We start from the raw sequence: 14,761 nt of genomic DNA, 5'->3' as shown, positions 1-14,761 counted from the left end.
GTGTTGCTGACTACCTTTCCATCTCTTGTTGAATAGAATGTGTCACCGAGGCTTTCCCATAAATTCTTCTTGTTTAAAACCCCACCAGGTCTTATTTCCTAAAACCAGGCAGAATCACAAACAAAGGTTTGCCATCTTTGTCTGAATGAACTGCCAAACTTCTGACAAGCTGTGCCTGATTGACACCAGATGTGGAGACATGAGGCAGTGAATAAGACAGCAATGAGAGCAGCTTTCGGATAAATCAACGTGACAAGAGGATTCGAAGATGAAGCTGTTTTCATCTTCTACTTTAAACGCTCCTGGCAGGAGAAGCTCCACGCTTCCAGTCGAGCCACTTTGAGCATGATGAACAATACCTCAAGCCTTTAGAGGTAAATACAGATGTTGAACATCTGAAGAAGAGTGTTGTCAGTTGTTTGACTGTTGGCAAAAGGCATGTTGTAATAAATTCCTCAACCTGAAACTACACACTTGGAAAACTGGAGATCCAGCTGTCCATAAATACGCCGAGGAGCAGCTTGTAGAAAGTTGCAGACATGTGGAGTTTATATCCGGGGATTACCAGCGACTGTCCGCTTTAAGGGAATTTAAATTTTTCTTTCTTCTAATGTTCAGACTGTGATGAACTTTTTATTTCCAGGAAATGGTTTTCTCTTGACCATATTTCTTCCAAACTTGAAAAACACAAAATTTTACAAAGTATTTTGGTTTAGCTTCCAGGGTAAATATCTTAATTTGCAAGTAACTTTGAAGCAAGATTTAGGAAATTGTTTTAAGTCAGTAATTCCAAAAGGAATCTGTCCGACTTCGAACAGATTCTTCTTTTAACAAAATATGTTTTTCTGTTAGAAGTGAAAAAAAATCTACCAGTTTAAGTAGCACTTTTTCCTCAATATTAAGGAATTATTAACTTAAAACAAACTCCTATATCTCATTGAAAATTTACTTTTAAATTAGTTTGGTTTTATTTCAAGTGCACTAAGATATTTGCATTAGAAACTAAGCAAAAATACTTGGTAAGGTTTTTTGTTTTTCCAGTGTGACTTCTTCATTAAGTCCCAAATTTCCCTCAGAGCTAACACAAGAAAGCTGATGCAATTTCTTTTCTGAAATTTGAATCCTAAATTGTTGACCATTGTTTTGAATTTATTGAGCCAAACTAAAAAAAAGGTAAAGCTAAGAAGCTGATATTCTGCTTGAAATAAAAAAGAAGCTCTGTCTTACTGCTGGTTTTGACGGTGAGCCGCTCCTGCTTCCGTCTTCGCCTCCTTTTACCCACTGGTTGATCAGATCGGCCACGCCAACTTTTAAACCGTCTGCGTCCTGAAACAGATGTGAAAAACCACTTTTCTAAAAGATCTACACCAATATGATGCCTCGGAAATCTCCAGGAACTTTTTTCTTTGAAAAGGACAGTGTTCAACGATGGACCATTTTGGTCGTGACCTTGGATGCAGCGGCTGAGACGATGTTTTGGTTCCAGGCGTCTCCGGCTTCAAACAGATTCTTCTTCGATGCGACCGGTTCAGCGGGGCTCGTGAGGTCGGTCAGCGCCTGACAGCTCGACCTTCCTTCCTTTGAGGAAATCTTCAGAAAAGCAAGCAGATTATGGAGCTACATCATGGCCATAAGTTTGTTCAAAGGAGAAAAAAAAAATGAAATTGAAAATCAGTTTTGAACATTTTTTCAGTTTCAATTTTTTTGAGTTACAAACATTTTTTAATGTTCAATTAATTTTTATTTTGAACAAAGATTTTGGCCCCAATTTAGCTCCATAAAAATACTCAAAAAGTTTAGATATTCATGCACTTTAGACCAGGGGGTCCAAATTGTGCCACTGGGGACATTTGTGGCCCTGGAGCTGATTTTTTGTGGCCCCCAGCTGCAGATCAAGAATAATACAAATTTGTTTATTAATTTTTTTATTTCAAATCAAGTAAAAAAAAAATATATAGCAAACGTTTTGAAAGAAAGTGACCCAAATCCTGTTTTTATAACTGAGAATAAATTTGTTCAACTGAGACTAAAACTAGATACTTTTCTTTTAAAATAGAAATATCTGTTAATATATGACTTTGTGAATTATTTATTGCTTGAAATAAAGAAGTTTAAATTAAACAGTATCTCTAAATAATTTAAAAAAAAGAAAAGCAGACATGGTTTTACCTCAAGAGCATGTGTGTATTCCTCCAATCGCTTATCAATCTTAGAAACAGAAAGCCGTGGCGATGTCTTCTTTATGTTGCTGGTGCTTCAAAATGAAGAATAAAAAATAAACGTGCACAGATTAATGATGAGCATTGATGTACTATTGAACAGTGGAAAGCTTAGAAACATATGTTCTTTAAAGAAAACGAATATAATGAATTCACTATTATAAATCCAGGTTATTCTGCCAACATTTTAAATATATAATAGCATCAATAGTATTTTCTAAGTTGGACTTACCTTCTTCTGAGAGACTCAGTCCTCTCTGTTATCTGAGGAAAAAACAAATGAGACATGAGAATCACTGGTTTAAAAGCTTAAAAACTGTATTTTACCACATTTTGATACCTATAATGTATATTTGTATGTGTACATATAAACTATGAATCTAAATTTCTAACAACCTAAAGATGCCTATCTGAACAGCTTCTTAATTTATTTCTTCTGTCATGTCGGATCGACGTGAACAAGGCGTGAACTCACCGAACATTTTCCATCCGGTGAGACTCGACTGTTCACCTCGTCCTGTTGAGGGACACAAAGAGCTGAGATGCATCATAATGAGACAGATTTTTAAATGTCATTTCATGCTTAAACATTGTTTTGTAACCTTTTTTTCTTTCCCTATTTCTTAAAAACGCGATCAGATTCTCATCTTCTGCTGCGGATCCAACTTGTGTTCAATTCACACCATTTTCAGTTCATCTAGATTGTTTTTTTGTTTTTTTTACAGTACAATGAGGACACAATAAAGATACGTCACAAAGGTATGGAATCCCTGAAGGGCAAATAATGTAAAACAGAAAGTTTTGAAATCGTTTTACAAACTCTGATTGGAAGTTTATTTTTCATATCATGTATCTGTTTTTCCCTCTGGAATAAACTCTCATGTAATTTTCTAATTTAATTGTTTTTATTTTAAACAATAAATAAATAAATAAAAATAATAGTAAAAAACTCGACGAGAAACTTAATATACCTAGTAACAAACTGATGTGATCATGTTTCTCATTTGTTCACTTCCTTTATGGGAAAAATAAAAAAATAAAACCTAAGGCATATTGGTTGCCAAAACTTTTAAAGAACAAAACAAACTTTTAGTCAGAGAAATAAAATTGGGTTGCTAGAAATTTTTTTATTTTTACTTACTGGGTAGAATTGTATGAGGAGTTTCTGCAAGCAAAAGAAGAAGAAAAGATGTTTAAGCATTTTGAACATCACTTTGTCTCATCAAAGCAGTTTCTGTTGAGGAGATGCAGCCAAAAATAAGCAGAACAGATGTGCTGAGCAGAATACCTGTGTTTTTACTGGTTACCTTGAATGTTGGACTCATGGGGCCGTAGCAGTTTAACGACTCCTCGCCTTCGCTGTTGTTATGGTGAGACTCTGCCGGCCCGCCGCTCACCGCATCCCGCCTTCTCTCACTCTCCTCTGATCGCTGAAACAGAAAGCTGAGGAGTTTTTTATTCTGAGAGGACTTCACCTGTGATTATGTGCATCTGCACTTTTCTGCATGGCTTTTGTGCATCGCGTTGTTGGGCAGAAGACTAATGACTAACAGGAAACGAGCTGCTGGTAAAAACTGGAATTTGGTCTGGGATCTGACATCATCGCTGCTTTCGTCAGGTAACATTTCATTTCAGCTCTGTGCGAGCCAAAGCAACATTCTTCCCATTTTATTGCTTTCAACCTTGAAGCCAGACTATAGCTTATTAGAAAAGACCCACATGTGTTTCAGTCCTTTATGAAACTAAAGACAGAAAAGAGAGAAACTATGGAAATTTGTGACCCAACTAACACAGAGTCAAATTCAAACCCAAATTTCTTATCAACACTGCAAAAAGACAAACTCTATCCAAGTTTGCTTGGTCTAGTTTCTTGTGTAAATATCTAACTACACTTGGGATAATACAAAACTAACTTAAAAGTAACTTTTCAGTAAGATATAGGAGCTTGTTTTAAGTCAATAATTCCTTAAAATTGATGAAAACGTTCTAGTTCCACTAGTAGCTCATTTAATTTGTAACATGAGAAAATGTTCTTGTAAGTATAACATCTAATTTTACACATTTTTTTACCAGTGTCTGAGCAAAATGAAATACAGAGTGTTTTATTATTTTAACCTCTTCCATCCACAACATGTGGGGCATTTTTTAAAGTGATTTTTGTAGGATTAAAAGGCAGATTTTATAATGAGAAAACTTTAATTTAATCTTCAACTGTAAGTAAACAATAAATGTTTCAGCCGTGTTCATGAGCCATTTCTGCGTTTCACACGACTGTCAATAAATGATAAAACTATCCTCATGTTTAGAGAAAAAGGAGTGCTGTTGGTTATGTTCATCAGAATAAATCGTCTAGTGAGAGGATTAGCAGGAATTATTAATCTGCGTGAATGCTGACAGAGTTGTTGATGAGCTTTGTCATCATCTAGTGGTCGGAGTGTGAACTACACCTGGTTCTGTGAAGCAGACGTCTACACATACAGGCCCAGAACAAAAATAAAAACAAAGAAAGAAAATCAAATCTGATTTTTTACAGAAGGATAAAATATAAAATGGTTGCAAACATTAAAACAGAATCTAAATTAGCTTTATTTATTTTGGGATGTTTTAGTGAATACTGAGCATCCAGTACTCGCCTTTAGCTTGTTGCCTTTTATAACTCAAAACGTGAAAAACTGAAAGTTTTAAATGAACCTGTTGAAAATAATAACAGGATTAATTCTGCAGCATTTTTTGCAAACCTCGTCTTTCATTTTGTGATATTCTTCCTCCTCCGCTGGCCTGTGTGTCTGCTGCTTCCTGATGAGGATTTCTTCCCTGTTTTCACCAGGGGAACTTCGCTCTTCTTCCTCCTCCTGAATTTCTTCGTCAGCTGAAGTCTGTCGCTGCATCTGCAGGATTGTTTTCACCTCTTGTTCATCTTCCTCCTCCTCCTCCTCCCGCGTCTTCTGCTCCTCATCCACTTCCAGCCGGTGAGCTCCTCCACTGTGGTCGAAGTTTCTGGCATAGAAGCAGAAATATTTTACTAAAATATCGCAAGTGCTTTAGAAAGGATTTATTGGCTTCTCAATTCTACCTCACTTTAATGGAATTGTGATACTTTGTTCTATAATTTAAGGCAGAAACTAACAATTATTTTAGAAATGTATTATTCTAATTAACTGATTGGCATATTCTGCAGATGTTTTAGTATTAGAATCACATTAAAATATGCAAATAAACAAATAATTCAATTTCTTTTTAAATATGAAAAACCCCAAATATTTTATTGCCTGAAATGCGTTGCATTGAAACTAAAGCATTTAGTGGTTTTAGTGGACGCTTAATCATTTGTAGGATATTTCTAACATCAACATGTGAAAAACTCAACTTAACAGTGAACGGTTGATCTGCTGATTTTATGTTTTGGACTGACTCAGTAATAATTGGATATCAAAAGGTGCTTCACAGGATTCATAGGAGTTTTGGGTGGAACAAACCTTCAGATGTAGGTTTTGTTTTATTTTAAATGCAAAATGTGTGTAAATGTGTATATTTGGCCAGTTTTGGCTAAATATCTGCTCTGACTCTGTTGTTCTTTCTGCAAACAACCTTTTTTGAGTCTGTATTCTCCAGTTAACAATTAATCAATTACTGAATCAGTTGACGATAATTTCAATAATCAATTAATCACAATGAATCTGATTAATTGTTTCAGCAGAAGTTTAATTCGTGTTAATTTTAGAAGTCACCACATGTGTTTTCATCTTTCTACATTGTTTTAACTCATTTTAGCAGCTATCATAGAGTCGCTGTTAAGTATTATGATGGAAATAAAGTGAAGATTTATAAACATAAAAAGTGACAGTTGGACATGGAGTGGGATTATACAGCGCCCCCTAGGGGACATGGGGATTTTTTTCCTTTTGTATTGCAATATTGTTTTTAGTGATTTATGCAGCATCTTAAATAGTTAAAGTATTTCTCCAACAGTTTAAGATTTTTGTAAAGTTTTTCCATGTAGGAATTCTGTGTTAATATATTATTTGTGAGTTATCTAAAGTTTTATATGTTTTTCTTTTGGTTAAACTCAAAACAAACATGTGTGCAAAACTCTGGAGCAAATCAGGTCAAACATGAACGCCATCTGTTAGTTTTGGTTGTGTCTGACAGGACAGGATGTTACGCAAACAAACATAAACATGCTGTTAATAGGTCGATTTCCAACCAGTTTTCTCAATGACAGACTTGAAAATATAAACATGTTTTCATTAAGGATCTTTAAATATCATACCAACTTGTATTTCTTAATTTATTGTTAAATAATCAAGAAAGAAAATTCTCCTTGTCCCTTATGGCATTATTTTACAAAGCGAAGGCCTCCAGGGGGAGGATTGTGATGAAAATTTGTTTTATCTGGTAATAAAGTCATAATATATTGTCTAGTAATACAATTCTCCCAAATTCAGAAGCTATGATGCAGCATTTATGCTAAATAAATGTAATAATTATTGAAAACTGAATAAAAAAACATTCTAACAGTTGATGTTTGTTTACATATTTTGCAGCATTGTCACGGTTTGGGAACCCCTGCTGTAGGGGGCGCTGTGGGCTTCACCTCGTCCTCATCGTCCCTGCTGCCAGGTACGACGTCCGGTCTGCAGGATGTCCTGCGGCGTGATGCTGCCTGGCGTCCTGCGACAGGAAGACAGAGGAGCTGTACGACGTCCTGACTGGAGTTTGGGAGCTGGATGTCTGCAAAACGCCAGAGGAGAAACGAAGGAACATCTTCTTCTGTAGTTAGCGGATAAACAAACATTACGTGTAAACTGACAGAAACAGAAAGTCTTGCAGAGAGGAACTTTAATTAGTTCTGTATCAGTGGCGTCAGTAGTCCTATTTTAGGGAAACTGAAGCCTAAATGTCTTTTGTACAAAACTTTTTTTTCCCAACAGGAGTTTAAATAAATAATCTTCCAAACTATCATTTTTAACTCAAATGTGATCATAAATCTGTCAGATTCCCTTTGCTTCATAGTATAATAGTCTGGATGATTGGTGTTAATTTGTCTAAAATTACACTGAAGATGATAAAAGCATGAAAGTTTGCTAATTATCTTAGCAACATTTGCTAGAAAACCGTTTAATTATAGAGATTAACTGTTCACATTCATATTTTGTAGTAGAAGAGATTTTCATTACCCTGAATTTTATTTTAAAAGTGGAAAAGCAACTTCTCCATTTTGTATTCGCCCGGAGCGTTTGCTCACGTCCTCCTCGGGTCAAAGCCCCCTTGTCCTTAAAACCTAGTGATGCCCCTGTTCTGCATTAATTGATCTTAGCTCAGCCGCATTTACTCTCAGAAATACTTTTTGTTTGTTTCCATAAGTGGATTACTCCATGAAACAAACTCTACAAAGAACAAACCTTCTCTGAAAGTCGTGTTGAACCTTCCTCAGAGGTCCTTCCTCTATCTTCTCCTCTTCCCTCCTCCTCATCCTCATGTTTAGACTCTGATGCTGCAGATGGTTTGTGCTCCTTCGCCCTGCAGTTTTCCTGCTCCTCCGTCTCATGACGGTTCTCCAACCTGTGACTCCAGTCACTGAAACCTTCGTCTTCTTCCAGAACAAAGCGGGAAGGTTTCAGCTTCTCTTCGGACCTGAAAACAGACCAGAAATGTTTGGGACATAGAGGTTCTGTTTCAGACCAGGAAAGTACAGAAAGCTGCATGCACCACTACCCGCAAGCTTCTGCGGTTTTGTAACGTATGCTTTTGATTTCCTTTGTTTTTGCATTTTTTCTCACACATTTGTTACATTTTCAACTGCTGTGGTTCTTTCACACTGCGCTGTGTCAAACGATCCAAATCCTTTAAGCAGCCTGTTCCCCTCCCTGCCTGTGGGGGCGCTGGACCAAGAATCACTGGACAGAACAACATGAAATCCTCTGAGGAAGACACTGAGCGCAACTTCCTATTTTACAAAATGTAAACAAAATGGACTATTGTCAGATTTTAATGTTTTTAGGGTTTTTCTTTGTCTTTGGTAAAAAAAAAAAAACGTGAACCATTTCTCCTGCTAGCGCTAGGCTACCAGATTTGGTTTGGTTTTATTTACCCAGAATGCCCTGCGCTATAGTCCACTTCCTGCTTTTGGAGCAGTCTTTGCTGGGCTTGGTGTTCACATATAAATTCAAACCACACCAGAGTTTTCTTTTTTGGTCGACTAGCATTCACACCTCCCCAAACGAACTGGAGTTTTATTAAAACGGACCAAACAGAACTGGTGTGAGTGCACCATAAATGACCGTTAGCTAAGTTTACATCCAATTGTTAATGCAAATTGTGAGCAAACATTTTTCTACTAGTTTTTTTATACTGTCTAATGATTTGGAGAGAATCAACTAAGCTAGGCAAAGTTCAGTTTAGTCAAATGTTGATGCTACGCATGGATGTAATAAACAGGAAGCAGAAGTTTTCAACCAGCATGAACCAAACATTTCAAAACAACAGAGAAGTTTTTGGTAATATGCTGCTATCAGGAAAGTTGTAATCAATCTGTCATGCTAACTAGCATGGCGAAGCTACATGCTGTCCTTAGACGTAACTTATTCAGCAATAAGTTACGTCTTATTGCTGCTAAGCGAATTAGCTCTTTTTCACAAAAGCAAAAATCCCATCACAAGAAAGCGTAACTATTTTGAGAAATTTATTAATTTTTTTCAAATTTTGCCGTTTCCTTCAATCTTTTCTAATGCGATACGTCAAAAAATAGTGAAGGAAACACGGATACGCACTGTTTTGTTTTAGTCTCTGAATATTGATCCTGTCTGGATTGGTTGCATTGTTTAGTGATTTCTGATGGAAAAACTCTTTCCAGAGAGCAGCGGGACGTAGATGTTAAAGCTGGACAAATAATGAAAGTGATTTACAGTGTGTGAGTGTTTACTTGCTCCTGCTGCTGCTTAGTTTCCTAATCAAGCATCCAAGTCCTTCTAATGTCACACAAAGGAGATGCAGATGGTAGACGTAACGTGTGCCATCAAGCTCCATGTCAACAGAGACGGTAACCATGGAAATATCAAACAGAGAGGCTCCAGTTTCAGCTCAGCTCACGTTATGAGACGGATCCTTGGAGATAGTGACAGTAATATATATTTGGTGTTTTGTTCAAATCGAGTAGATGGGATCTAAAGAGGCATGTTTTGTTAATCTGAAAGTGGAGCAGATGTATTTTTAAAGTAGAAAGTACAATAATTTGCACCTGTAAACAAACCAATTCATACCCATGTTGTTAAAATAATTATGTTTTGTTATCATTCTTACGTTAGTAATTTTACTAGTTGTTTTTCATTTAAAGGTTTAGTGTTTTAATTTGTTAAACCATGTGAAACACAGAACTAGCTTTTTCCCTTAACCTTGAACATGTTTTCTCCAGATGTTTTTTTTTATCTACCAGAATACTCCTTACTTGTTAGACTAGGATGTTAGTTTCTGTGTTCCTTCTTCCTTGTTCAGAATAGCCCTCCTTCTTTGATTTATTACCCCCCACATTCCATTTCACTCCTGCTTTGTTTTGTAATAAATGACCAGTTCTGATGCAGAGAGTCAGAACGCACGATAAACACCTTGGAGAAGTGGTTTGCTATGTTTTCTCCTTTTGCAAAAGACTTGATTTGAAAACTAAAACATTGTCTGTGGTTCTCTTTTTATATAGGTTGAGAAAATACCTATCACATGTACTAGAGCCACTGTTTACCAGTTAATTTATAATTTTTTGTACATATTTTTAAAAAAATATATCTGGATAAATAGTCACGAAAAAATGTAAGAATTTCAGGTGTATTATTTTCTGAAAATCTTCGATTCCACCCAGTCCTTTGGTCCTGACCTCTTTCTGCTTCCTCTAACTCTTAATAAGACTAAATTACTCAATGCTGCCTCCTGCTGGTAGGTTGTACTTATTGGAGTATATGTTATAACAAATGGATCAAAGAAAATTACTTTACAGGATCAGCAGTCAAAGTGGGAGCAAAACATCTTCTAGGTGGAGCGATTTGATGCATGGTTGGTACAAAATGTCCAGCGGCAGACGGCTCAAAACCTGCAGAGCTGCAAAAGAACAACAAGGCAGAGGAATGAAACGAGCAGCACGGAAAACAAATAAATGATACGCATAGGCCTGTCACGATAGCAAATTTTGCTGAACGATTAATTGTCTCAAAAAGTATAGCGATAAACGATAATATTGTTTGAAGACCTTTTTACACTGATTTAATGGAAATGACGTAATAATGCATGCGATTTCCTGCCAAAGATAGATACACTTTATTTTCAAAAGAACATTTAACACTGGAGCTGATAAACAAAATAAACAAAACAACCAAAAACAAAAATAAAATGGTCTCCATTAACAAAAAACACACTTGAAAAAAACCTAAAGAACATAAAGTAAAAGTGTAAATAAATACTGCATTCAACCAAAAGAGTGCAGATTATGAAGTCTGTATATTATGTTGCCCTTCAGTAATAATTAGATTTAAATAGAGAAGATGGGCACATCAACTACCTGATGCAATAGTTCACACTACAGATTTTTTGCTCCTATTTTCCCCAATACAACAATCTTAAAACGTTGGTCTTTCTAAGATTGTGTGGTGTGTTACGGCTCCGATCTAAATCAGGGTTTTTTCTCCGACTGGGAGCTTAATGCAGCCTGTTGAATGTGACAGGCAGCCAATCAGAAAGCGAGGATTCTCCTCCCTGTTTTCTGAGGGGAAATTACGGAGGGGAATCCCAAACAGCTGATACGGCGCAACCCGAAGTCCAGCTGACATTGGAGATGATATGTGGAAACAACATTAATGTTTATTCAACATGCAAAGAATATAGAAATGACAAAGGGAGGAGGTTCTAATGATTTTCATTCAGTCAAGACTTTACGCTGACACTAGCCACATGCATTGCAGGTAGATTGTAGTAAAGCATTGATTAATGCCTGGTTTTAAAATTAGTTAACTGGACTTGTAGCCATTATTTTGTGCCCATTGTTGGACACCACATGGCAGGAACGAACCGATCGAACCGTTATAGCTAGGATTTCTGTCGGCTAATGTTTGGTCTCAGGTTTTGAAAATGGGCCGACAATCAGCCGACAGCTCTAAGATCGTGTCGTCTGCGCTGGGCTTTACACTAAGGAAATGAGGAAGGGAGGATCAGTGGAGAGCACCGGAGTTGAGCCTTTTTTCATTCAGTGTCATTAACAGAAAGAGGAAAAGGCCGGAAGAGACGATAATGCCGATAATAAAAATGACGTCGATAGTTTTAATTTATCGATTGATTGATTTACCGTTTATCGCGACAGGCCTAGATATACATATAATCCATGATGTGAGAGTGATATACTGTTATCAGGCTCCAGGGTTTATTTGTGTTAAACACAGTGACGGAAGGTTAAACTGTGATTTAATGCATTCACTTAATTAAAGTAGTTTGAATTCTAAGATAGTTATGCCAGTTTACAACAACTGTAAGATACATGCCCATGAAATATGTCACTGATTAAATATGCATATAAAGTGCAGTGAATTGAAGGTACATGTTACCTGAGGGAATTGTGACAAAATATGATGTTATGGGATTATTTCTGGTTTAAGGAAAGCTAATGTTGATGTCTATGATGGAATATGTCTAATGTGTACAGTAAGTTACTGAACAATAAATTGGACTGTATTGACAGTTAAATGAGCTGGTTTGTTCAATAAATAAGCTGAGAGAAATTGGAGTAACACAGAGTGCGTCTCCCTTGTGCTCATTTACATGCTGTTTTTCAGCTTCATCTGCTGCTGACGGGTCCAGAACCCTGGTACCCGTTACCCTAGTCTGAACTAAATATTTAGTTCAGAGACAAATATTTGCCTTGTTAGCCAAATACTTAGCTCAGAGCTAAGTATTCAGCTTGCTCAAAGCTTATCATTTAGCTCAATATAATATATATAGCTTGGTCACTAAATCTTAAGCTTAAATAAATATTTAGCTTAATGCTAAATGTAGTTTGTAAACTAAACATTTATTGTTTAGCCTGACAGGGCTCCATGGGTTAAAGTCTGGCCACCAGGCGCTTGCCAACGTGCCCCTCCTCCAGGCCTGGCTCCAGAGTGGGGCCCCGTTGACCCGCGTCCGGGAGAGGGAACACTGTTTCCATTGGTGGTCCTCATCATAAGGGGTATTTGGGCTGCACTTGGTCTGGTTCCTCACCTAGGACCTCTCTGCATTGGGTGACCCTACCAGAGGCATGAAGCCCCTGACAGCATAGCTCCGAGGATCACTGGGACACTCAAACCCCTCCACCACGATAAGGTGGCAGCCCATGGAAGGGATGTGTATATGTGTGCATGTTGGGGTGTGTGTGTGTGTGTGCATTTATGTATGTGTGTATATACAGTATATGTATGTAACATTTATTATTTAAGAATGAGAGAGAACGAGAGAGAGAGCAAGAAAAAGTTGTATTTTTTTCATTTTTTTTTCAACATGAGGAAACGAGCACAATGTGGTGGCAGGTACATTTTTAGTTTTTTATTCTCTAGTGGCCTTTATTAAACAGTAACTGAACAGGAGATTTGGAGGAGAGAGAAGGGACTGACATGCAGCAGATTACCCAAGACTTGGAATTGAACCCGGGATAACTGTGTTGAGGTCTACAGTAGGGGTTGAACGACTACATATTTTTTAAGGTCGACTACATCATGATAATAGTCGACTAGTCGCGGTGACGTCATAGTGACGTAAGCGCAAAAACCCTTCACAACTACTTGGAGGCTTTATTAGCTATTTTCACGGCAAATATTGACCCCCCCCCCACACACACACACTCTCCCTTCTCCTGCTTTTACTAAGTCTATTATGGAGATTCTTCGTGAGCAGCGGGGAAAAGTTTGTTGCACAAAGTCGGGTCTGACTTTTTTTTTCTAAACACCGGCTGATGCTGATGATCTCTGGATAGTTACTATAGGAGTCAAATTATCACACTGACTACATGGAGCTTTTGGAACATCACAAGCCAAACTTGTTATGAACGGATCCCGTTTGGTTACAGCTGAATTCAACGAAACCACCTGCTTCTCCTCCGCCCGATGCGCGGCAGGAAGCTCTGCTGACTCAGCAGATTGAACGATTTAAGATATTTTCTAGTCAACGTCAACATGATAAAAGTCGAGTCGATGTCAAGTTGACTAGTCGTTGTGACGTCATAGCAACGCAAGACGCAAAGCTTTGGAGTAACGTACAGGCTTTATTACCCGTTTTCACGGAAAAATACGGCATTTACACAGAACAGCAACAAGTGAAACAACAAAACATCGCCATTTTGTAGCCAGTGTTCTGTCAGATCTGCTGTCAGAGTGTCATACACTTCTGACAGCTGATCTGATGACACTTCTAAGCACGAAGTGTCATTCTTAGCACGAACTCACGGCTATATATATGTCAGACAAGTATACACTGTCATTACCAACTACAGGCTTTTATTTAATCAGCAGCTGTCATTACCACAGATCTTTATTTAATCAGCAACATAACATCATAATGTATTAGTTAGATCGTCGTGACAAAGACACTCGCGAGCCGGCTAAGTGACATCCTTAGCGGGAAGGGGGCGAGTTTTAGACGACTCGTGTTTTGTAGTGGACTGCAGTTGCAACTCCATCTCCTTTTAAAAACACTGTAAAACCACAGATATGCATCCATCTACATATCATTTAAACTAATGTATTAACTTATTTTTCTTGTGTCTTGTGACCTATACTGTGCTGTCAGATCAGCACAGGCTGTCACCACCGGCAATCACATGACTGCGACTAGTCGACATGAAATGTAAAAACTCGCGAGACGTCCTAGAGTCGACTAGTCGACTAATTGGTTCAACCCCTAGTCTACAGCCTCTGTAGATGTTGAGCATCCTGTCGTTCTTCTCTTTTATACCAGTAGAATACACATTAGCTCAACAACACATAGGTTTCTATTTATAGCAATGTATTCATTTAAGAATCAATTTTCCTCACTAACAGTAATAATTTCTGATTATCTTCTCTGTTTCATGGATTGTGCTTCGTTTTTACTTTTTCTACTCAGTTTTTCATGTTAAATTGCACTTTTTTTATTAAGTTTGTTATATTATATTGAATACATTTTTCTAAATAAAGACTAACAGAAAGATCACACAGTTCCTTTCATTTTTGATAAAGCCTGTTTTTTCTTATAACAAACAAACCAGATAGAACAAGTTTGGGCTTCTTCGGGGTCCAGAGTATTAAATTATGATTACAATTATCATCTAATATTATGTACAGATGTAATTCTAACCTTAATTTAACACCCGGGGACCCTGAAGAAGTCCAAACTTGTTAAATCAGCTTTTTTATGTTTGGTATAAAAAAAAACAAACACAGGATTTATCAAAGAAACCAAAAGATGAATGGACTGAACTTATGTAGTGCCTTGCTAATCATTTTGACCACTCAAAGCTCTTCACACTACAGTCACATTCACCCATTTACACCGATATGCAG

General features: G+C 37.2%; 1 protein-coding gene across 3 annotated transcripts in view; it reads right to left on the bottom strand.

Annotated features, from left to right (window-relative positions):
* Positions 1-14,761, bottom strand: part of LOC111608378 (non-muscle caldesmon-like) — a 36,550-nt gene that overhangs the window by 9,546 nt on the left and 12,243 nt on the right. The window contains exons 3-13 of one of the 3 annotated variants that reach the window (XM_023332229.1): positions 10,197-10,304; positions 7,622-7,853; positions 6,814-6,950; positions 4,958-5,216; positions 3,527-3,649; positions 3,361-3,384; positions 2,695-2,736; positions 2,452-2,483; positions 2,170-2,254; positions 1,450-1,617; positions 1,228-1,326 (exon numbers count right to left, since the gene is read on the bottom strand). In XM_023332229.1, the coding sequence (XP_023187997.1) occupies positions 1,228-1,326; positions 1,450-1,617; positions 2,170-2,254; positions 2,452-2,483; positions 2,695-2,736; positions 3,361-3,384; positions 3,527-3,649; positions 4,958-5,216; positions 6,814-6,950; positions 7,622-7,853; positions 10,197-10,304 (1,309 nt within the window). The remainder of the gene's footprint in view (positions 1-1,227; positions 1,327-1,449; positions 1,618-2,169; positions 2,255-2,451; positions 2,484-2,694; positions 2,737-3,360; positions 3,385-3,526; positions 3,650-4,957; positions 5,217-6,813; positions 6,951-7,621; positions 7,854-10,196; positions 10,305-14,761) is intronic. The other 2 variants (XM_023332230.1, XM_023332231.1) reach the window with 2 other exon arrangements.

This window comes from Xiphophorus maculatus, chromosome 4 (genome assembly GCF_002775205.1).
Source record: "Xiphophorus maculatus strain JP 163 A chromosome 4, X_maculatus-5.0-male, whole genome shotgun sequence".
NCBI classification, from domain to species: Eukaryota; Metazoa; Chordata; class Actinopteri; order Cyprinodontiformes; family Poeciliidae; genus Xiphophorus; species Xiphophorus maculatus.
The sequence above is the reverse complement of the archived record's forward strand: the minus strand, read 5'-3'. Positions and strand labels throughout refer to the sequence as shown.